Genomic DNA, 24,530 nt, shown 5'->3' with positions numbered 1-24,530 from the left:
GGACGAAAGCCATTGGAGGTGAGGGTGGGAATCCACCGAGGGTCTGGATGCAGCAAAGGGAGAAAGGCCATTGCGGGTGTGGCTGGTGGGATAAGGGAGCACCGCTGCCTCCTGCAGGTGCCCTGGTGCAGTGGATCTAAAATCAGGATTCACACTGGGGCATGAGCTCCTCACAAGGGGCCAGCTCCTGCCCTGCCCAGCACAGTGGCAGGGAGCAGACATGCAGCCCAGCTCCATCACAGGGTGCAGCTAGGTAGTGCCAGGCTCCCCCACCCTGCAAAGCTCTGGAGAGGATGCAGTGTGCAGCCTGTGTTAGTTGGCACACTCCTCTGCTGGGATCCCACTCTCCTGGAGGGGAAGAGGCTCCCTATTCCCACCCTGTAGGGCAGCGGAGCCTCCAGCCCAAGCTTTGGAAGTCCTCAAGACCCCTCCCCTTCGAGTCCCTGGCCCAGCCGGGCTCTGGCTAAGCAGAAGGGTGTTAGGCTGGAAATGTGCCACTACGAGCATGTCGGTTTCTCCAGCTCTGCCCTGCTGAAGGCCACTTGGTCCCTGGAGCCGCAGCAAGCAGTTCTCTGGCCATAGGCGGCCTGACTCCTCCAGTGACTGGGGCTGGAGGCATGGCCCGGGGTGTGGTGTCTCCCTCCTGTCCACATGCTGGGCAAGAAGCAGGGAGCATGCCCCGCCCATCCTGGCAGCAGGGAGGGCAATGGGGCATGGGGAGCCAACTGGTGACGGAGAGAGCAGAGCTGGGGAGCCCCCGTTCCAGGGAGGCCAGGTGCAGGGCCTGCAGGAAGCCACACCGGGCCATGCCCTGTACTCACGGCGATGCACTTCTCGAAGGCCGTGATCTTGTCATGGGCCACTTCCTCCCGGATGGCGACGTACATGTAGGGGACGTAGCTCAGGAAGTAGATGATGCCCCCGCAGGCTGAGGCCAGCTTGGCCTTGGAATAGAGCACGGACACCAGGAAACTGTAGGGCAGACAGTGTGACATCCTCTGCCGCAGAGGGAAAGGGATCATGCCAACCCCAGCCCCAGCGAGTTGTGGGGGAGACCACCAGCCCTAGAGAGAGCAGGTGTTAGGCCTCCCTCAGTCCCACCTCTCCCCCCAAAGAAAAAGGCTCAGATGCCCCCCCACACTTCATCACCCACCTTGGAGAAAAAGAGGCATGACCACCTCCCACACCCCGTCAAACTCCATCAGAGGATGGGACCGCTGGAGTTCTGGGGGGCAGACCTGGCTATTTCCTTGGCAGCCTGGGGACAGAAACCCTCTGTTTGCTACCCAAGAGGCCCAGCATGAAGTGGCCCAGCAGGTTTCCTTCACCCTGCACTGCTGGTGGGCCTTACCCCGGTGCGGGGTCACCCAGGGAATTCGGTAGCCACCCACCTTTCAGTCCTTGGCCCCTCTGCTGAGCCTGCCAGTGAGCCACCCCGCTGCCGGCAGGAGCAGGGGCTCCGAGGAGGGGTGGGACTGGCCCACCAGCTGTCGGACAGCAGGACAGGGCCGGTGGCACGGTGCTGAGAACTCAGTACCAACCCTACTTCCTTGGGCCCCATGGCTGGCTCCCTTCCTGAAACATCCAGGAGGCAAACACCCCTCAGAACAGAGCAGAGAGAGTACGGCAGAACCAGCTCTGACCAGACTATGCGCCCCCCAGCAAGGATGGCCAGGGCAGGGGTGTGTCACTGTGATCACCACATGGGTGCAGATTCCCCACTGCCCTTTAAAGCCACAGCGGCTGCACCACAACAACTTTGTGGTTCCTCCTAACTGAACGTGGAAGGGGACGACACCTGCTGCTGACTGATGGGAGAATCTGCTTCCCTGCGATCCTCAGCACCGTAAATAACTCCCACCCGCCCACAAGCCAACCAATCCCTGCAGATACCCGCATCCTGCAACAGCCTGACGGTGCAGGTTCCTCACCGCCAGTCGGCCTGCCACCCCCTTTACATCAACCACTGGGCAATGCTAAAATCAGTCGGCGACTCAGAGGTTTGAGCTTGTGGCATTGTCCACAAACTCGATTCTCCTCTAATTACGCTGCTGTAAATCAGGAGGAGCTCCATGGAAGCCCTGGGAGTTACACCAGCATCAGAGGACTATCTGGCCTTTAGCTGCGAGACGATCCCAGACCGTACCGGGATCTCATCTGCTACCCATTGCTCAGAACCACCTTTAATCCTGCTGTTGGTGGTGCAGAAACAGGCAGTGCCCAGGGTTCAGACTGGGGTTGTAGCTCAATGACCCACTGTTGCCTTCCCAGATTGAGGGGCCCAGCGCGAGCAGCACGGGGGTGACCCTGTTACATCCATGGCTCCCCTTCTCTGGAACATGGTCCCTCGCTAGTGGCCCCAGCATTATGACTTTGCTATAAACTGTGAAATCACACATTGGATCAAAATGGAATCCAGACCCCAGAGTAACAAATTAACCACACTACCCCAGCCCACCCAGAGTCTCCCCAGGCTCAGAGACAGCGGCCATGCCCCAGGTATCACATGTCTAGAGGCCTCGTTACTCTAGTCCCTTGCCCCTCTTGCTGCTTGACTCGTCCCATCTTCTGGGCCCCCTGCCATCACTGCTGTGTTGCATCCCCTGCCCCGCCCCAGCCGCCAGCGCTTACCAGAACATGATGGTGGCCACGGCGTAGATGGCGAGGAAGAGCCAGATGATGAAGACGTCACTGTGCATCAGGACCTTGCCATACTTCAGGATGGCAGTGAGTGCGGTGACGGAGATGGAGAGCTGGACAAAGCCGGTGATGAACCAGGCCACCCAGTGGACTGCGTTATTCAGGCCCATCATCTTCATCACCTGCAAGAGATGGTGCCACGCGCCATCAGAGCACATGGCCCACTGGGGCTGGTTCCATGGGAAAAGTCCCCACCTTGCCAGCTTATTCCTCCCTCTCCCTATGCACCCAGGAATCCTTAAGAGGAAAGCACCTAGCTCGAGAGTACGTCCTTCAGCCCTGGCTGGTCTGTGCAGCTGGTCGCTCTCAGCTTCAAGCACTAGAGTCTGATCCTGCTTCTTCTTAAAATACAGGCAGGTAGAAGGGGAGAGAAGCAGCACGGGAGAGAGAAACATGCAGCTCCCATCTGTGACCCCAACACTCAGAGGCTGGCAGGCCCCGGGCACAGCAAAGAGCCCAGTGGGCCATTCTGGGATTGTGGCACTAGAGATTTGGTTGGGGGGGCTCTTATTTTCCACTGGCTGGTCTCTGGAGGTCAAAGAGATTGTTGGTTTATTACTGTGGTTGGACTTTTAGATCCAACCGGGCAATACTTTGGCATCTGGCCTGGCTGGTGAAGCCGGATTCTTCTGAGTGAGGGCAGGCAAATGGAGCAATAGGGAAGCAGGAGAAGAAACAGGAAACAGAGGAGTCCACTAGCCCAGGGTCCATCTCCAACTCTGGCCATCTGCTTCAGAGGGAGGCGCAAGAGACCCTGCAAGGGGCAGTGATGAGACCCACTGCTCTGCAGCCCCACGGCTTGCAGCTGGAGCTCTCTCCCGCTCCATATAAGGGTCCAGACCTTTTCTGGACTTGCCTAGCTCTTGGTCCCACGACAAGGTGAGTGGGGGAGGAACCGATCCACGGCGGGGGCTGGGAGGCAGCGGGACTCTTCAGTCCCCATCATTGGGGCTGCTCAGCCCTTGGCTGCAGCAGGACCTCCCGAAGCGCAGCTGGGAGGTGCCAAGAGAGCAGGAGCGGCGGTAAAAGTCCCCTGGCGTCTCCTGCTGGAGAGAGTGAGCGAGGCAGAGCACAGGGCCCGGGGAGGCAGACTGAGCCGCGCAACGCTTGTTTGATGGCCTGAACTCAAACCAACCTCCCCTGGGGAGGGTGAACTAACTGCCTCGAGCCCCCCCGGGGAACACGAGTGTGGGGCGGAGGGGGTGAACGCAACAGCTAGCAGGGAGAGGGCAGACGGTCGTCATGGAGACGATGAGGTGACTGAAAGGTGGATTCTCCAGGGTAGGCAGCAGCCCTTCAGGAACTGCAATCCAGGCGTCCATTTCTGCCGGGGATGGAGCAGGATCCGTACGGCTCACGCTTTGCCAGCTTGTTGGTTTCTCCGACACAGGTTCCCTCTGATCCCACCCTCCAGCTCTCGGCAACCCTGCTGGTCACCACGCTGCTTCTTGTGAAATTGAGATGAGGCTCAGCTGTGCTAGACAAGGCCCAGACATCGTGTGGGGGAAGCCCAACGCTTCCACCCAGGCCCTCCTGGTGATGTGAGACACAGCTCATGGGAAAATGCTGGAGGAACAAAGCAGGCCCCTCAGACAGAGGGCACAGCTGGAGCACTCCCCAGTTCAGTTTGTTCTCGCTGTCCAAAACATACGTAGGAAAGATGGACAGTATGGCAAGATTTCAGAGTAGCAGCCGTGTTAGTCTGTATTCGCAAAAAGAAAAGGAGTACTTGTGGCACCTTAGAGACTAACAAATTTATTAGAGCATAAGCTTTCGTGAGCTACAGTTCACTTCATCGGATGCATTTGTATGCAAATACAAATGTCTGGCAAGAGACAGCCCTGGCTTAACCAGGAGATCTTCAATGATCTGAAACTCAAAAAGGAGTCTTACAAAAAGTGGAAAGTAGGTCAAATTGCAAAGGATGGATATAAACAAATAACACAAGTATGTAGGGACAAAATTAGAAAGGCCAAGGCACAAAGAGAGATTACCCCTTTATGTCTCTAGCTAGTTTAGCAAGAAAACATTCTACAAGAACATTAGAAACAAGAGGAAGACCAAGGACAGGGTAGGCCTATTACTCAACAAGGGAGGAAAAACAATAACAGAAGCGTTAAATGATGTTTTTGTTTCAGTTTTCACCAAAAAGGTTAATAGCAATTGGACGTCTAACATACTGAATGCCAGTGAAAATGAGGTAGGATCAGAGGCTAAAATAGGGAAAGAACATGTTAAAAATTACTAGGACAAGTTAGATGTCTTCAAGTCACCAGGGCCTGATGAAATCCATCCTTGATTACAATACTCAAGGAGCTGACTGAGGAGATATCTGAGCCATTAGTGATTATCTTCAAAAAGTCATGGAAGATGGGAGAGATTCCAGAGGACTGGGAAAGGGCAAATATAGTGCCCATCTATAAAAAGGGAAATAAGGACAACCCGGGGAATTACAGACCAGTCAGCTTAACTTCTGTACCCGGAAAGATAATGGAGCAAATAATTAAGCAAACACCTGGAAGATAATAATTTTGATAAGTAACAGTCAGCATGGATTTGTCAAGAACAAATCATGTGAAACCAACCTGATAGCTTTCAGGGTAACAAGCCTCGTGGATATGGGGGAAGTGGTAGATGTGGGATATCTTGACTTTAGCTTTTTGATACCTTCTCATAAACACACTAGGGAAACATAGCCTAGATGGAGCTACTACAAGGTGGATGCATAACTGGTTGGAAAATTGTTCCCAGAGAGTAGTTATCAGTGGTTCACAGTCAAGCTGGAAGGGCACATCGAGTGGGGTCCCGCAGGGATCAGTTCTGGGTCCAGTTCTGTTCAATGTCTTCACCATTGATTTAGATAATGGCATAAAGAGTACATTAAAAAGTCTGTGGACGATACTAAGCTGGGAGGGGTTGCAAGTGCTTTGGATGATAGGACTAAAATTCAAAATGATGTGGACAAACTGGAGAAATGGTCTGAAGTCAATAGGATGAAATTTCATAAAGACAAGTGCAAAGTACTTTACTTTGGAAGGAATAATCAGTTGCACACATACAAAATGGGAAATGACTGCCTAGGAAGGAGTACTGCGGAAAGGGATCTTGGGTTCATAGTGACCACAAGCTAAATATTAGTCAACAATGTAACGCTGTTGCAAAAAAGCAAACATAATTCTTGGATGTATTAGTAGGAGTGTTGTAAGCAAAACACGAGAAGTAATTCTTCTGCTCTACTCTGCTCTCATTAGGCCTCAACTGGAGTCCTGTGTCCAGTTTTGGGTGCCGCATTTCAGAAAAGATGTGAACAAATTGGAAAAAGTCCAGGGAAGTGCAACAAAAACTATTAAAGGTCTAAAAAACATGACCAATGAGGGAAGACTGAAAAAAATAGGTCTGTCTAGTCTGCAGAAGAGAAGACTGAGAGGGGACATGATAACAGTTTTCAAGTACATAAAAGGTTGTTACAAGTAGGAGGGAGAAAAATTGTTCTTCTTCACCTCTGAGGATAGGACAAATAGCAAGGGCTGAAATTGCAGCAAGGACGGTTTAGGTTGGACATTAGGGAAAACTTCCTAACTGTCAGGGTGGTTAAGCACTGAAATAAATTGCCAAGAGAGGATGTGGAGATTTTTAAGAGCAAGTTGGACAAACACTTGTCAGGGATGGTCTAGATAATACTTAATCCTGCCATGAGTGCAGGGGACTGGACTAGATGACCTCTCGAGGTCCCTTCCAGTCCTACGATTCTTTGATGCTATGGCCCCTGTGATGAAGTGGGAATTGTTTGTAGTACTTGTATGAAGCTTGTGTGTGCCTCAGTTTCCCCATGTGCTACATTGTTACCTAAGGGGTGAGAAAGGGCTATTTGCTCTCATAGCGGGCAAAGAAACATAGATATGGGTGTCACCTGGCTGTCTGGGTCTGGGTTCCCTTATCAGTGGAGTCTCTGAAAAGACAATGGCAAATTTAATTGCCTGGACATTGATACCTAGCAACCAAGGCCCCGGAGAGATATAGACTTCCCTGTCTCTCAGCAGGGGCTGAGCAGCATCTCTTCAGCTCAGGAATAAGGGACTGGGTAGGTGGGAGGGGATAAGTGTTGGCTGCTAGAGGCAGTCGGGGCTCTCACCTGGAGTTTGACAAAAGGAAATCAGATGGAGAAACGGAGCTTGAGCAATGGAGCTCACTACAGCTTGGCTGAGCTCTGGGGCTGACCAGAATGGACTATTCTTAACCTTCATCTCTGTGCTACCCTCAGGACGTCCCACGCTGCGTTCCAGTTAACGAATAAACCCGACTGTTCTGACAACGCTGTGTGAGGGTCACTGCAAATGCTGGGCAAGGTGCATCAATCCCCAAAGAGTGGATAAGTCTCCACTGGGGCCTGTCTCAGTTGGACTCCCTGAACAGGGCTCATGGTGGGAAGCAGGGATGCTGCAGGTCCAGAGGTCCGGTCTAAGGAGGCGGTGAAGCCACGTGGCTTACCCTGGAGGAAGAGCAGGTCCCTAGGGGGACTGCCACACTGAGGGGGTTCCTCCTAGAGACCCTTCCAAAGCTGGGGCCATTGCACCAATCCTGTGCATCGGCGACACCCCCAAAGGGGAACAAAGGATGACACCAGGGCAAGGGAAGCAGTGATGGCTGAGAATGTGTAAAACTCTCTGCTCCTTCAGCAGCCAAGGAACTGGTGGGGGTTGGGTCCTGTCCCATGTTAACTCAGACCCTGTAGGAGGGCAGAGAAGGCCACAGCTTTTATGGGAGAGAAAAGCCACCCACTCTTCTTGCTCAGCCTGCCTAAGCCCAGCTGCCCCTGTAAGAGAGAGAGCACTGTCCTTTGGGGCCCAGACAAGACAGGGCTTATGGGTAATGGCTCAAAAGGGCTGGGGTTACAGGACAGGACACTGACAGACCCTGTGGTTCTCTCTGGCTCCCAACTACACAGCCTGTGCTGCCTTTGTGCAGGGTCTCCCAGCGTCCTGCCAAGGTGGGCGGGCACAGATTCCTTCAGCCTGGGCCCTGGCAGCAGGCCAGCCTGGCAGGGAGAGGGGCAGGCTTCAGGTTGGATGAGAGAGCCCACGCACTCAGCAAGACTGGTCTGGCCCAGTGAAGGCCCCGAACCTCAGAGTGCAGGCCTGAGCTGCACTCCCCCAAAGCTATGTGGGGAGAAGCTTTGGGGTCCATTCCTGTCAGGCAGCTCTGATGTGGCCCATCTGCATGGGTCCATGAGCCGGGTCCTGGCACTGCAGGTAAAAGCAGGCTAAACCAAACTGAAGGGGTGGGATGGGTAGCTGATGGGGTGCCAGCTTTGCTGCTCAGGGAAAGACAATGCACAGTCCCAGCAGAGCCCTGTGGGATGCCAAAAATCTCAATGCCAGGGAAGCAGTGTATCCGGTTAGCAAGGGCACTGCTGATTTCCCTGTGGGAATCCCAATCAGGAGACCTTGGGAACATGCACAAGTAGATCAGTGAGCAGGGCTGCAAGAGGCTCGGGGCTAGGAGCCTTTATGGTCCATTCTGCTGCATCTGCATTGCTCAGCAGAGCATCCAACAGGGACGGGAAAAGCCCTCTATAGAAGCCTGCTACTCCTGAACTTGGCAAAGGCAGGCTGGTCTCACATTGCCCAGGATTGATAGCCAGCTGTGCCTGGCACTGCGCCCTAGCGCCTTCAGCCTGCTCTGATTTGCCACCGGAACCCTCTCCGCTCCTGCAGCCAGGCTCTGCGGGGGGAGCCAGTGCCAGCCAAGGAACAAAGCGCTGCTGTTTGCGTGGAGCAGTAACCAGATGATGGGGAGAACATGGAGGGAGCATGGAAACAGGATCCTCAGTAGAAGAGACCCCGTCGGCTCCTCTGTTCCCGTCACCAAGCAGGGATGTTCCCCACAGGACAAGCCAGCAGTGCGATCCCACTGCTCCCTGAGAGCCAGGCTGGCTCCGAGTGCAGGGGTCAAGCTGGAACATTGCTGCTTTAGGACGTTTGCGCAGGCACCTAGAGCTGGAAATATCCCTGTGGTCCCATCCAGCTCTGGAGACCCGGAGAACGACACCTTGGTCCTAGGGCCCGTGCTGTGTTACTGCTGCAGAGGGTTCTTGGCAGTTAACGACATGGGCCTGCAGCGAGCCAGGGAATTACAGAGCACACCTTGGCCTCAGAGTGATTAGAAGGGGACAAACCCATTCCTGGGAGTCTCACCCGTGGAACCTTGCCTCTTGTGCTCTGGTTTGGAGAATGGAAGCAACCATGGGTCCGTCTTTCCTCTCGCTTGCTCTCATTTTACACCAATTTCAATGGAGTTACCTCAATTTACACCAGGGAGAGAATCAGGCCCCTGGGCTCTCCCTGTAATGTTTCACTTGGGGGTCCACAAACGTCCCCATGGGTGGAAAATGTCCTACCAGGCACCTACCCATTGCTCACAATGGCACAGACATCACCCCATCAGGGTCCCGTAACACCTCTGTGCCGGGCCAGCACTTGCTGACGTGGGAAAGGTTACACCACAAAGGCACTTCCTGGTCCCTTAGCTTCTTGCATTGTAATTGCAACACAGCCGCTGGAAGCAAAGAGGTGGAGCCAGCCTCACTCCTCCACAGAGCACAGCTAGACAACCAGGGCCCAGTGGGTGGTCCCACCTATGCCAGGACGGGCATGGGCAGTGCTCCTCTCCTGCTTTCCTCCAGGCAACTGGATTGCGCTGTCAACCCTCTCCCTTCCTCCCTGCTGCTTCCTGCTGCCCCAGCAGGCCCCGAGAGGGACCTTAAATTCCAGCGCCCCATTGCTCTTCCTGCAGGTGCTTGGGGGTCTCCACCTCTTTCAGCCGATGCTCCTTCTCCGCCACAATGTGTTGGATCATCATCGCCACCGAATAGACCCAGGAGATCACCATGCACAAGGGCATCATGTGCTCGATGACGAACAGGAAACTGGGGGAGAGAGCAGCAAAGCACCATGAGAGCGCCCTGCTGGCCAGCTTCCCCAGGTGGGGCCGGGGCGACGGGGAGCCCTGCACCATCCCTCACTGGTGGGAGGGGAAGGAAGTGGAATAGGGGCCCATCAATTCTGCTCCAGTCTCCCTCAGCCCCAAGCACTGTACTGAAACGTCACGGCCGAGTTCTTGCCTCACTGCCTGGGCTGGGGCCTTGTCTCCATTTCAGTTCGGCACCCAGGCAATTCCTGCTGGAGGCCACTTGGGCCTAGCAAGGTATTTGCCCAGGGGAGAGGCAGGGACTGGGATTCTTGTGTCAGGTCCCTGCAGCCCCCCGTGACATGGCATGACACTCCCGCTGTTGTTCTCCCCCCTCACCCACTCCCGGCGTAACTCACTCGTCCCTGGTGTAACACGGGTACGGGAACATCTGCACGTAGTTGCCGGGCTCCACCACGTCGTGGCCCACGAAGGTGTTGATTATGGCTCGCTCCATCATGTCTGAGGGGAGACAGAAGAGCCCAGGTCAGCGAGGGGCAGGGACGGTGCCACTCATTGAGAGGGTGCCGTGGGCGCTGCTGTGAGACTGCTGGCAGGAGGGACCCACGCCACTCACCCTGGATCCACACGAACCCGTAAAGGAAGTAGAAGCGCCCGCCCGTGTTGGGGCCCGGCCGCCAGTACGCCCGCCTGATCTCGTTGGTCTTCTCGGTGAAACTGGAATTCTGCCGGATCTTGTACATCACGTGGGGGGGCAGGGAGCCATCCTTGTTGGTCTGGAAGATCACACCTGAGGGGAGAACATGCTCAGAGCGCTGAAGATGGGGCCTTCCTCTCCCTGCCGGCTCTGAGGCTAGCGTACCCTGGAGCAGGGAGGGCACACTCACTCCTCCGGTACCCAAGCAGGCAGCCCACGCACCCAGGGCATTACCCAAAGAGATCAATGGGGTACTATTGACCTCAGTGAGCTTCACACCAGGCCCCATGCAAGGGGGCAGCGAGAATCCAGAACAGGAGAAAAGGACTATCTCACAGGCCTTTGAATTAAGACCCGCAGCCACCTTCAGAGAGCTTTCCTCATTTTATAGTTGAGGAAACTGAGGCACAGAGCAGTTCAGTGACTAGCCCAAAGTCATCCAGCAAGTCAGTGATAGGCCAAGACCAGCCTCCTGCTCTCTCCCATAGTGGCATCTTCCCTGCCTTCTGTTCCTGCTATGGACAATACACATGGGGATTATTGGAGGGGATTCCTTGTATCTGAAATGAGTGACCTGCCCAAAGGGCAGCCCGCCGGCTAGCATTTGTACAGGCCACCGGCCAGCATGCGCTCCCTGCTCACAGCACACCCATGATCCCCCTAGGTTGCCAGCCTCCTGCACATGCTGCAAGTGCAAACACAGCAGGAATCAATAGAGAGACCTAGGGGAAGGATCGGCTGATCCTGCCAGCCTCCCCAAGGACTGCTACCTCCCGGTAATTGATGCCTGGGCCCCATGGGGGATGGGTGCTCCCAGCAGTGCTGGGTCTGGCTGAGACACTGAGCAACGTAAGCCCCAAACCCCACTCCCATGAGGGGCTCTAACAAAAGGGGAAGCTGCAGTGAAGCAGGTTCCCAGAAGCCAGGGTCTAGTATTAGCCAAAGCCATGGGGTGGCTGAGCGAATGGGCCTCGCTGCACTCAGGCGCCCTAGTAACCCCCCAAATCCAAACCCATGGATCTGGAAGTGCTGGGCTCAAACCCCACGGCAGCTGGCTGGGCCCAGAGCAGACAGACAAAGCTGGGGGCTGGTTTCCAAGCTTGCGAGTCAGCAGGATGGTGAATGGACATGCCCTGAGATGACAAGGGAGAAGAACCAAGTGTGGCCCAGTGACCGGAGAGAGGAGAGGGAAGGAAAGCACGAGGCCGGGGCTGGGACGTACTGGCAAACACCGTGACATTGTCCTGGTATGCCTGGTTCAGCGTGTAGTTTACAATGCTCTCCTCGTCAGGGAAGCCCTTGAAGATGTCCACGCTGACCTGGCGGGAGGGAAAGGCCCCGTGAGACATCACTACCCAGGAACAGCTCCCCGCACTCCTTGCTGCCCCGCGGGGGGTATTCCTGGGCACACTCCCGTGGCCGCTGTCCCAAACTCCTTCACAGTCAGCTACATCCAAACACTGCCCCGGGATGGGATGTAAACAGGGAGCACTGACGAGACAGCCTGAGCCCGAGCAGAGTGCATTGCCAGCCCTGGGGCCAGTGCACAGCCATAGCCACCTCTCTGCACACCCAGGTGCTACTCCATCAGGACAGGACTTCCCGTAGCTGCGGCTGGCCACCAAGGGGAGTCCTGCAAGCAGCCCTGCTAAAGGCGCTTGGATCTACCCTGCATTCAGCCCCATTTCTAGCTACACCCCAACTCTTCGGCAGAGTGTTCTGGGAGGCCCACACACAGCGGCCTCAGGTGAAAGATCCTGGCACAGCAAACTAGAGCAAGTAAGAGCCGAGTCAGACCTGCTAGGATTTGAACCTGTGGTTCCAGGGGATCCTAGGGGATACAGACCACCCAGCTACTACAAGGCCCCTTAGACGAGCCCCGGTACAGAGGCAGCAGGGCCTCCCAGCATTCCTAGGCAGCCTGGCAGGACCCAGGCTTGGCGCCAAGAGGCTGCGTGGCCCACACCTTGGCCATGAACTGGATCCAGCCACAGGCGGCGTTGTCGATGGTGTCCAGCTGCTGCAGCAGAGTGCTGGCGTTGGGCAGCGAGAAGTTGCTGTCGATGAAGCTGCGGAGGAGGTTGTTGTCCGAGGCGTTCAGGATCTCAGGGTGCTTGTGGAGGTTGGTGGTGAACTGGGGAGAAGGACAGGCCAGGGGAGAGAGACAGACCGAGGGAAGAAAGGATGAAATGGTGCAGAGGAGCTGAGGGGCTTCCATACCTCACCCCATCTCCTCTTGGTGCTACTTGCACAACACACATGGGGGGCCCCACTCCCCCTGCCATGCACCATCATTTGCAGCCGTGCAAACACCATCTTATCCGCTCCCCTTGCTCTCATCAGCAGGGGCGCTTTATACAGCCCTGCACGGCCATCAGGAACGAAGCAGGGCTGTGGGCAATCTGGCCCTGAATTGCTGTGCCGATGCAATACAGAGAGAGAGTGCCCAGCATAGGGCATGTGCCCTGGCATCTGGTGCACTGGTCAAGGGGGAGGTGGAGGCAGCCAGCCAGCCTCAGTAAGCCAGGAGCAGGGAAGGGGCCCAGAAGACATCTGTCCCTTCCCTGTCCTGTAACGTTACTATAACTAGGCATCTGAATGGTCAAACTGCGTCACTCAGCAGCGACACCCCGGTCTGAGAATGTTGGCTCCCGCCCCCAAGACTGGATTCAAAATCTGGGAGCTGACAGGCTGAGGGGAAACAGCCCCCCCCACAACAGTCCCGCACCCGGATTGCTGTAGCACAGCTGATAATGCCAGTGACCCGCCTGGAAAGCTAGAGGACATGGGCCCAGGGCTGTGCACCCTGAAGTAAAGCCCTGGAACAGGATGGGGGTCCCGCAGGGCCTGTTGCCGTAATACCAGGAGCAGATAAAATGTACTTTGCCGTGGTGATGAGATCTGTCTCTTGGCTTCGCTCCAAACCCATTCCTCCCGTTCCCCGGCCCACAAGCACCTCCTGAAGCCAGTGGATCCGTCGCTGCAGTTTGCCCTCCTCCAGGAAGCCCCGTATCTCGGAGGAGATGTTCAGCCAAACCTGGGCGTAGCGAGTCACGTTCCCGACAAAGGCAAAGGTCTCATTGGCCTGTGGGGAGAGAAGGGAGTGGAGATGGCAGGGGACATGGAGGCAATGGGAGACGATTGACCCACTGCAAGCCTGGGACTGGGACCAGTATGCTGCCCAGGTCATTAAGGTTCCCACAAGAGCAGGGTTAAGGACCCATACGCAGCAGGGAGAGCCGGACAAGTCAAACCTTTGCAGACACACACGGCATTACTCCAGAGTAGCTACTGCACTAGAAATTCACCCCCCTCTTAATCCAAATTCATTTTCAAGTGGAGACATGCCTTTAAACTGGCTTGACCCTCAGCCGGATCGATTTAGCATCATTCACTCATTTGTGGACAATGGGAGGCAGCCAGTTGGCTGTGCTCCTGGCTTGTCCCACTGGGCAGCATATCCCGTCCCCTTGTGCTCCCCGGCTTTGCCGTCAGTGAGTTGTCTAGTCTGTTCTTATGCTGCCAGCTCCTGGGGGCGGGGACTGGCTTGTTCTGTGTCTGTAGCATGCAGTCCTGGCCTGTAGGCATTGTCAGAACACAGACAATACTAAGCCAGTCTAAGCAAGGGTTAAACCCACTTCAAGGCATCTATCGTAGGGGCCCTCACCAGTTTAACTAGGTTACTTTAAAACCAATGTAATTAAATCAGCGCAACTCTTGTAACCCAGACAAGGCCTCAGTCCTGCCCGGTCGCTGCTAGTGAATGGCACTGATGCAGCTGGCCTCCAGATGGGACCCTAATTCCTCTCTGCCTGGGCATTTACCTGTGTGCCAAGCAGGTACGCAATGCTGCTAAACCAGCATTCTTCTCGCTGGCCTCTGCCATTCACTGCCTGGGTGTAACAAGCCTCATGCAGCGCTAGGTCTCAGGGAACTGGCCCTGGGCTGGCATCCTGCACTTTCCTGTTGTGTGCCTGGCCCTGGGACCGGCGATGTCAGGGGAAACCACAAAGGAAATGAACACACGGCTTCCGAGGTGTCACCTACAGGCCAATCAGGGCCAACAGTCTGCGGCACTGGGCTGGAAGCCACCCTGGCTGGCTGCCACGCAGCCGGGACCAGCTGTGGATGTTACACCGAGCCCGCAGCTCGGCCTCCAGCAGCAACTCAGCTGGAGGAAGGGAAAATACCTTCCCCTTCCCCTCCCCTTCTGCACGCTGCCTTCAGTCACTGAGCCTTAATTACTGATTCCAAGGCAGAGCTTAGTGGGCCCCCAGGGCTCCATGGCACAGCTCAAGGGCTGGAGCAATCCATTAAACCCGGCTCCTTAAGCGCTGCTGCCTGCCACAAGCTGCTCTCCAGAGAGCTGCTCAGAGCTACCCCGGCTAGCCATGGTAGCTGAGACCTTAGGGGCTTCCAGGGGACCCCTCAATAGAAGCAGGGCTTAGAGTCTGATGGCCAGCAGGCCAGGCCGCCCTGTGCAGGCCCATCTGGGCCGGCCCGCGCCCTCACCTTCAGGATGACCTTGTCCACCTCCGTCCCGATGGGCGAGTAAAGGATCTTGGGATTGCTGGTCATGAGGTGCACCAGCAGCCCCAGGTTACGCTGCTCCTTGCTGGTGAAGCCCAAGGAGCTCATGTTGCCCTGCTTCAGGGCCTCAGGCTCGATGGTGCTGGAAAGGGAACCACACAGGGTCAGTCCTGGGGCCAGAGGGACCGACCCTGAGGCCCAACGGGGGAGCCGTGCAAGGTGCTGCCAATGCACCGTGGGGACCAGAACTTCAACCCCACAGCAAAGGATAACATGCCAGCAGCAGGGTCATGGCAGGGAGCCCGCACCCTCAGTGAATACCTGGCACGAGGAGCCTTCCTCCACCCTCACTCACATGGAGGGCTCTGATAGCTACCCAGGCTGCAGAAGGAGGAGGAGTTTCAGTCACCCCAGTGCCCCCACCCGCCAAGGCAGAGGCCCCCCTCTGTGTGGCAACTGGATCTGCAGCTCGAGGTCCCTCTGGAGAGTAGGTGCCAGTGCTGTACAGGGCGCTCACTAAACCCACTGCCCCATGTGTACATCGTGGGGGAGGGGACTCAGCAAGGACCCTGCCAAGCATTCCAGTCCTGGCACATGCCTGGGGGTCCCACCAGCGGCGTATTAACGCCTAGACCAACAAGGCCAAGGCCTAGGCCTAGGGTAGCAAATTTGCAGGGGTGGCAAATCTGTAAGAGCAGCCAGAGGCACCAACTTCCCCCGGCACCGGTGGGTGCTCGCGCCTCCCCGCCCCCGGCACTGCCCCAACTCCACTCCTTCTCCGCCCCCATTCCAACCCCTTCCCCAAAATCCCTGCCCCAACTCCACCCCCTCCCTGCCCCATTGGTCCCCTTCCCCAAATCCCCGCCCCGGCCCCGCCTCTTCCCCTGAGCGTGCCGCGTCCCCCATTCTTCCCCCCGTCCCCCCCTCAAGCTGCGCGAAGCTGTTTCGCACACAAGCGCTGGCAGGGAGCGGGGAGAAGCGGGACCCGGCGGGGCACTCAGGGGAGGAGGTGGAGTCGGAGCAGAGGTGAGCTGGGGCAGGGAGCTGCCGCGGGCGGGGGCGGGGGCGGGGAGGAGCAATTATTTCAGGGCCTGGGGCGGCAAAATCATTAATCCGCTGCTGGGTCCCACAGTAGCACAAGGCAAGACCTGGTACCGAGCCCTGTCTGGAGTGCTCCCCTACCCACCCCACCAGTGATACTCCACAGTCATCTCCTGCTCCCCTCAGGGCAGCTACACCAACCTGCTCCGCCCCTGGGCACACTGGTCCTGCCCCTCACCGCCAGGCTCTCGGGGGCATTCCCTTTGCTGACACCTGCATGTTCCATGCTGTGCAGGGGCCAGTGCACGAGAGGCCCAAGCACGGTTTCACACCGACTCACACGCTGGTGAGTCAGTGAGACGCCATGGGATTGGTGCAGTGCGAGCTGTGCCGTGGTGGCATGGAAACCCTCCCACGGACAGGACACGTGGGCAGGATGTGCAGACCCACTCGGGCAACAGCCGGCATCACACACACGGACTCGTGTGGGGGATGGGAGTGCTGCAGGGAGGGGCTGGACAGAGAGCTCTGGGGATGAATGCCCTTTCTCTACCCTTGGCATGGGCAGCAGCCGGCCTGGCTTTCCCCACGCGCCTTGCTCACGGACTGTGCTCCGTGGTGGGAGGGCGCACTGCCAGGGAGAGGGGGTGCAAGCTCTGAGGCCCGGGCTGACGTGGCCTCTCCGGCTGGCCAGCTCCCAAAGCAGCCCTGCTACCATGGCCTAGGCTGCCTCCCTGTGTCAGGGCCCAAGCCAGCCGCAGGCACAGGGGAGTGGAAATGGACCATCTGGGCCTAGTGCACTGACCCCTGCTCCCTCTTCCCAAAAGAGGAGCTTCCACCCCTCCCCGCCCTGATAATGAAGCTTGGTCTTAACCTGCAGCTTCCCTGTGATCCCACTAATGCCACCCCCACGCCTGGACTATCTCTGCCAAGGGACCTTGCTCCTACCCTGTGTCCTCAGTTACTGCAGCCCTGGGCTCCCTTGCGCCCCTCATCCCAGGGACAGGGGCACCTGCCTGGCAGCTCCTACCGGTTGTTCCCGCACAGGATGGGCTGCAGTCCTGCCCAGAGCTGCACGAAGGCCGAGCACTGGCCCTGGGGGTTCTCTCCCACGGGCTCCCTGTCGCCCTCCTCTGTGGTGGAGTTGGCGCCGGTGGTGAAGTTGCCACCCCAGCTGGTGCTGTTGGTGGCGGGTGGGGGTGCTTTGCTGGCACAGGCGCCCTGGGGCAGCAGCTTGGCCAGAGCCGAGAGGATGTCCACATCCTTCAGAACCTTCTCCATCTCCACCAGGTCCTCCAGGAGGGCATGAAGCCGGTGCTGGGCCGCTGTGCTGTTCACCTCATCCAGCTTGAGCTGCAAAGCCAAGGGCGGGAGAGGTTCAGCAGCAGCGCAGGGTACCCATGGGTCCCGCTCTCCCAGCAGTTACCAGGGCCAAGGAGTCCAGTCAGGAGAGAGCCAAGGAAATGCCCTCCTGGCGTGAAATACACGGGGTCCATCACAGATACAGGTTGTGCTTCCCAGAGCCCTGGCTGCTGTCCCCACAGCCCTGGACCCCCATCCATCCAGCCTCCCACGCTGTCACTGGCTTCCTACATTCAACTCCATCAGCACTCTGCCTGGCCTCACACCTCCTCCTCCCATGGCCTCCACCTACTGCCCCTTATCCGCTCCCTCCAGCACCCCCCAAAGTGGGCTACTTGTCACACGGAGGGGTCCCATTTATCTGCAACCATCTGCAAGCCAGTGGCCCATTCCCTTTGCCTTGAGACACCCCATTCCCCTTGCGCTGTGCGTCAGGGGAGCTCTATGGAAACACATCACAGTGGCTTTGTGCATTCGCAATGGGCATAAGCAGCTGTAGGAAAATACCATGAAGCCTCAGGCTCATGCCGAAGGTGACCGACACCTGCCAAGCCTCCATGGCCCGACTTCACCTGGCAAGGTGCCTCACTCCGGGTGGCAGGCTCACTTGTGTGGGCCAGGCCATTTGCTGCATCCCCTAAAGCCAATGGGGGCCTGCTGCTGACAGGCAGAGACAGTAGCCAGTGTAATTAACACAGCAGGTACTGTGCAATAAACCTGCTCAGCAAGAGGATGTGGGTCTATGGAGCAGCTGGGCTCCCTGCACCCAGGCACCCTGAGTAGGGCTCTGCCGTTTTTCTAGGAAAGGCTCGGTAAGCACCCGGTGGGTGCACATTCACCGTGCCCAGGCCCTGCTGCAAGGGCATGTCAGCACCGGTTCCCTTGCTCCAGCAGCTCTCTCAAGTGACCCGGAATTGTAAGAAGCCACACATAACAGAGGTGAATAAACTGAATAATGTTAAATGCCCCAGCCATCCCCTCCCTAGGGACCCCATAGCACCTGGGAGTGGAGATCCCTGGGTGCGATTCCTGCCCTCACTGATGCCAGGGAGCAAGTCAGCACTGGGCACTCCACATGGGGAGAGCTGCACCCCTCAGCTGCACTGGTGGCCAGGGCCTGGGACAGGTGCCTGGAATACTCATGGAGCGCATGCACACAAGTGGGGCTGTTCCCATGAATATCGAGTGATGGTGCTTGTGGGACGGAGCTCTGCAAAGCCCTCGCCATGACCAAGAGTGGAAGTGACAATGCTCTCCAGTCACTATCGCCTCCCAGGATTCTGCAGCCCCCTGGGAGTGAGGGAATGGCTTGGAGAGATGGACCAGGGCTCTGGGACAGCTGAAAGAGAAGGAAAGTGGATTCCCTTGCAAATAAAGGGGGCTGGGCTATGGGACAGGGACAACAGCCCTTAGGCATGGCCCCATTCCCTGAACTGGCTGAGACCGGGTAGCCAGGAGGGCAGTGGCTGCACTGCGTTCAGGAGAGATCCGAGACACCCCAGCAAACCAACCCCAACCAACAGAACAGCTCTGCCTCTGCACATGGTGAGCTGGGGCAAAGGATGAATAGGCCCTTTGCAAACTCCGCCCTAGAGGCGGGGCTTTCTGAAATGACCAATCAGCTGAGGAAGCAGGTGGTACAAGTGAAGCGATAAACCATGATCTGAGGACTTCAATAGCTCAGACATAGGTGAGAGATTTATCGCAGGAGTGGGTGGGTGAGATTCTGTGGCCTGCGTTGTGCCGGAGGTCGGACTAGATGATCATAATGGTCCCTTCTGACCTTAATATCTATGAATCTATGAAATAGGGAGAGCAAAGTCAGGCAGGAGGGAGGTGGGCCAGGAACAGCAAGAGCTACTTTGGCTTGGGGGGGCAGCTGGGGGGAGGGAGGGCTGGGGTGGAGAGCACAGGGCCCCTAAGCCTCTGACTTTCCAGTAGGAGTCTCAGCAGTGTTTGCCGACAGCTCAATGATCCCTCCTAATCCAGGGGGCTGGGGCTGGTGGCGGAGTGCCATCCACAGGGGCACCTGGCCTGCAGAATGCTCTGCCCCCAAGGTCTGAACCCACCCATATATGCTGGCTTAGCAGGCACACTCAAAGCCCACCCGACTGAGTGGGTGCTGGCGGAGGGTGGATCCAGGAACTGGTGACTGGGTGCCAGCTGGCAAGAGGGAGATCAGCTGGAACAAGCACTACCTGTGACCTGGCCAGGACAGCTGCTGCCTGGGGGCTGCAAGTTCAAGGAGCTGATGACTTGAGCCCAGTAGATCATGTCCCTGGATGGAGGGCTCTGAATCCTTATGCCATCTTCTGGCAAGGTGGGAGCAGATTGGCAGAGAGGGCAAGGCATGTACCCAGCTTTCCCCTCCAGCATGGGCAAGCCCAGGTGTCAGAGCAGGGCAACCGCAGACACTCTCCCCCCTCCGCCAGGCAGAGGTGCCACTTACCCTGCTGATGACTTTGTGCACGTCCAGCTGCTCCTTGAGCTCCATGCCCAGCTGTGTGAAGTGCTCCCGGCGGATGCTGGTGCTTCCGTTGCAGATGGTGGCCCGGTAGGCCTGCAGCCAGGGCTGCCGGCTCTCAGGGACAGTCAGGATCTGCTTCAGTTCCTCCTGATCCTGGTCACAGGTCAGGTGCTCCAGCACGGACGGCGTGAAGAGGATGCTCTGCGGGAGAGAGGACATGCTGTCACTCGCTGCCTGGGATGGCTTGGGCTGGGACAGCCAGACTCTTCCAAAAAGCAGGGGGGTCCTTGTATTCTGAACAGCCCCTCGCTTTCCCCTCCTGCCCAGGCAGCAGGGCACAGTGCCAGGCAGGGATCTGTTCCCAGCTCTGCTCGGACTCTGGGCATGTCCTTCACATGGGAAGGATGGAGACTCCAGCCAGAGACCCCATGGGCCAGCTGGGAGCAGTGGGGAATCCCAGCCAGAGACACTCTGGGGGCAGGAGTCCCAGCCGGAGGGGGTGAGTCCCCTCCAGCATGTGTCTAGGGAATACACATAGCCATCACACCGGAGTCTGCCCCCCAAAACCGCTCGCAGCCCCTCACCTCCATCTCCTTCACAAAGGCCTGGGGGCTGTAGGAAGCAGAGGCCTCGGAGGGGGTGCTGGCCAGACCCAGGGCCTGGGACAGGAGGTGCAGCAGGGCCTGCCTGTGGGTGGATCTCTTGGGGTCGTGCAGGGCCCTGTGGATCAGCCCATCTTCCAAGTTCCTCCACCCACCCAGGAGGCTCTCCTGGAACCGACAGGGGGAGAGGAGGTGAGGGGACTGGGGCAGGAGGTGAGATCCCTGGCAGGCTGTGGAATGAAGAAGACCCCGTGGGGCACTGACAAGAGGCCCACATGTCCCCCAAACTTCTAGTTGGCCAGAGAAGAACAGCAGCATCTTCGCTCCCTCAGCCTCGAGGCCTGGCCAGCAGCAGGTGTGGGACAAAGGGACCGCAGGAGAGACAGGGGAAGGGGGACCACTGGGGCAGGTACAATGAGAGCTTGGAGAAGGATGGAAAGGGGGACATGACCCAGGGGGACCTTGGGGGCATAGAGAAGGGGAGATGGCAGGGAACGGGCCCTGGAGACCTTCAGGGGCAGGGGATGCCGGAGGAGTCTGGGGACAGGGATAGGGTGGGGCACGTGGCATCATTCGATGGAAGGAGAGGGCCTGGTCCGAGGGGAAAGATGTAAAAGAGTGATGGGGTGCAGGGAGAGCTGGGTGCTAATGGAGGGGAGACGGGATGGGGATTTAGGGAGAGGGTGATGCGACGTGGCAGGCATGGATAAGTCCGCAGGGGCTGAGGGGGAAGGAGACATCCTCGTGGACTGGGAGCGTCGGCTGAAGGCGGGAAGGAAACAGTCAGGAGTGCCTGGCAGGGAGGGTGGGGGATCTGTCCAGTGGGCCCAGGCACCTCCACCTTCCCCAACTGTATCCAGGGAAGAGCCCCTGCCTGTGAGAGCCTCTGGGGCAGCCATTCTCTGGGGGGTAGGGGAAGGAGAAGAGTCCTGGTCCCAGCAGCGTGGGCTCAGGCCTAATTGGGATGAGCGAGCCCTCCAACTCATTTCACACAGGCTGCCTGGGGGTAGCAGTGACTGAAAGAGAGCCTGGACCAGACTTGAATGGGGCCAGGGGGAAAGGCTCCGTAGCCATCCCCCATCCCACTGCCCTGCTGCAACAACTGCACTGAGGGCAGTTCAATGGGGTACCCCAATCCCGGCCCCTGTACTGAAGGGTGCCCAGTGCCCTTTGCAAAGAGCCTCTTGAGTTCAGGAAGAGCTCCCTGCCTCCCACGCCTCCAGAGTGAGGGGCAGGGAAAATCCCCCCCATACAATACGAGTACAAGAATCCCGCCTCAGCATGGCTGGCTGGGTGAGGTGACCTCTCCAGGTCCCTTCCAATCTCGCCTTGCCATAGTCCTGGGACGGATGCTGCCGTGGGATGGCGCAGGAGGGGTGTAGGGCCAGCTAGATGTGGGAGGACGCACTACCCACACAGACATGCTGCTGCAGTGGGAACACAGGGCCCGGCACAGCCTCTAGCCCATGGGGAGCGAGCCAGCCCCAGCCCGGCTGGGCTGTTACCAGTGGGAGGTGCACGGCAGGGAAGTGACCCACTGAGCCAACAGCAGAGCCAGGAACAGAGCCCAGGAACCACCCCTGGCTCCCAGTCTTGTGCTCAGGCCAAGGCTCGTTCCAGGAGGGCAGAGGGGTCTCGGCAGCTGTCACTGGCTGAATGCAGGACGCCCACTCCCGACTCCATCTCTGAGAGGGAGAACCAGTTCACCCCAACCCCCCCGCCCCCCCCTGCCCAGCAGGGCCAGAGGCACAGCAAATAGGACTTGCTTTGGTACTGTTCGTGGTGCTGACGTGACCCACACGCCGGCAGGAAGTGGAGGGGTGGGTGCTGCAGGGACCTGCTCTGGGCTGCAGCTACCTGGGGACTGTGATAATCAGGAAAGGAACAGTGCTGGTGTGGGGCGGGCAGTACTGCCAAGCAAGCTCTAGCTGCCACGCAGCCTTACCCCCAGCCGCTGCACCCCCTGCAGCCAGCCCTCTTCCCGCCCCCGGCAGCCAGCCCACTCCTCACCCTCTCCTCACCCCCAGCTGCCACACCGCCAACCCTCTTCCCGCCCCACCAAGTCAGCCCTCTTCTCTCCCAAGCTCCAGCACCACAGAGCAGCCTGTCCTCTTCCCTCCCAACCCCAAGGCAGCTAGTCCGCCCGTCACACCACCACACAGCCTTCCCCCACACCCAGCCCCACTGTCACGCAGCCAGCCCGCTTCCTGTCCCTCTCCAGCCCCACCACGCGCCCAGCCCTCTTCCCGTTTCCCACGCCATCATGCAGCCTTCTCCCTGGCCCCTCAAACAAGAGCAGGGCAGGGAACTCTCCGCGCTCATGAGTGACACGAGTCAGACAGTCTCAGCTGTTTCCGAGACCCACAGCCAAGCAGGGCATGCCGGGGGCTAGCATTTGTTTTGATGGGTTTTGTTTTCCCCAAGTTTTAGTGCCTCTGGGAGTCCTTTCCAGAGCTGAAATAAGGGCCGGCCCAGCCTCCCTACGGTGTCCTAGCTCCCAGCGTAAGGACAGAAGCAGGGAACTGGCAGGAGATCCAGGCAGGCAGCAGAGCCACGCAGCAAGAGGTGTCCTGGGCTGGAGAACTGCCCGTCTGGCGAGCACGGGGCGATAAATGGCCGATCCAGCACTCCTGGGCCCGCGGGGTCCCAGATGTTCTGCTGCCCCCATTAACCTTCCTCTGCTCCCACCATCCCCCCGGCTCCAGTGTCAGGATCTCCTCGGACAGCGTGCCCCAGCTCAAGCCCTCTCATGCATTCCCCCGAACCACCCCCCGATCCATACCTCTCTCCTTACCTCCAGCTGGAGAATCTTTTCTCCAGCACTGAACCGGTCCCAGGGCTCTCTCTCGTGGGCGTCGTCCGCCGAGGCGGGCGAGGAGCCGAAAAACAGGCGATATACCTGCAAGGGGAGAGCATGCAGAGAGACTATCACTGTCTGCAGGGACGGCCATGGGAGGAGATTACTGATACCCGGGGGGGAGGAGGGGGTCTAATCCACCAGGCCAAGGTAGAAGAAGAGCCAGTGGCTGGAAGATGAATCGATGCAAACTCAGACTAGAAGTTAGAAGGGTGTCTGTAACAGGGAGGGTAGGTAACCATCAGAACAACTGGCCTGAGCATGAGGAGGAGCCTGTTGTCAGACATCTGTAAACCAAGCCAAGGTGTCTCCTGCCCTAGCTCAGCCTGACATTCCTGGGTTGGACGCAGGAATTGCTGAGTGAAGCTCTGGCCGGTACTGGTCGGGGGGCTGGCTACTGGGAGCCCTTTCCACTGCTGCTGCAGAACCAGCCCTTCTCCTACACTTCTTGGATTCCCAGCCCTGGGCTCATTCCTGGGGCGTGCCCTTCCCCCCGTCTAGCTATTCTGGTTGGCACCGACAGAGCTCCGCTGCCCCAGTGACCCCAAGGCAGGAGGTCTCAGCCTGCGGCTATGAAGGAGAGATGAGTCACAAGGCAGCAGAGAGGGAGGCCAGGGAGCAAGGCTCAGGAAGAAGCCAAGGAGCGTCTGTGACTCCGGCTGCCTGAGAACAAGCCACTGCACCACAGCGAGACCAATTCAGCCATTCCCAAACCGGAGTGGCATTGGGACCCTGTGCACCAGCTCGCAGTGCCACCTGGTTTGGGAGCTACTCAAATGTGGCTTTCCAGCCACTTCCAAGCTCTCACGGACTTGATTCAAATTCACGAATTACGTGACCACCATGATCTGCCACAAGATCTTAGCCTTCGCCTGCTCCCTTACCCTTGCCTGGGGTCCGAAAGTGAGGGGAAGCGCGATGTATCACTGCCATAGCCCAGGGATCACACTGCGTTACCCCTGCCCGTCCCTGGTGCCCATGCCCATCGATTGGCTAGATGGGTGCTGTGTGCCTACCATAGACATTGTGTAGCATCTGACAGAGAGGAGGCCTGAGCCTGACTGATCCAGTGCAACTCCTGTTGGCAGGCAGGTGTGGGTACTCAGCACCTGGCAGGATCCAGCCTTCCGGCCTTTCATGCCCTCCAGCCCCATGGCCGTGTGGCTGTGCTTCTCAGAGAGGGGTTCCCTGGGCAGGCACTTACCTCTTTGAGGTTGATGTTGGAGCCTAGCAGCAGCTGGGCCATCTCGTTGGGCAGAGAGAGGTTCCGAGTGAGGAAACGATGAAGTTCACTCTGGTCCTTCACCGCGGAGCCCAGTGTGAAGCTGGACACTGGTGGGGAGCAAC

General features: G+C 58.0%; 1 protein-coding gene across 1 annotated transcript in view; it reads right to left on the bottom strand.

The window, feature by feature from the left end:
• ABCA2 (ATP binding cassette subfamily A member 2) overlaps positions 1-24,530 on the bottom strand; it is a 131,653-nt gene that overhangs the window by 39,684 nt on the left and 67,439 nt on the right. The window contains 14 exon segments of the mRNA XM_043498611.1: positions 822-972; positions 2,632-2,822; positions 9,511-9,625; positions 10,026-10,128; positions 10,244-10,417; positions 11,547-11,643; positions 12,291-12,458; positions 13,281-13,409; positions 14,837-14,996; positions 16,926-17,248; positions 19,707-19,925; positions 20,309-20,494; positions 23,121-23,225; positions 24,388-24,515. Coding sequence (XP_043354546.1) covers positions 822-972; positions 2,632-2,822; positions 9,511-9,625; positions 10,026-10,128; positions 10,244-10,417; positions 11,547-11,643; positions 12,291-12,458; positions 13,281-13,409; positions 14,837-14,996; positions 16,926-17,248; positions 19,707-19,925; positions 20,309-20,494; positions 23,121-23,225; positions 24,388-24,515 — 2,249 coding nt within the window.

Source organism: Dermochelys coriacea, chromosome 16 (genome assembly GCF_009764565.3).
Source record: "Dermochelys coriacea isolate rDerCor1 chromosome 16, rDerCor1.pri.v4, whole genome shotgun sequence".
Classification (NCBI taxonomy): Eukaryota; Metazoa; Chordata; order Testudines; family Dermochelyidae; genus Dermochelys; species Dermochelys coriacea.
This window is presented reverse-complemented; position numbering and strand designations above follow the sequence as displayed.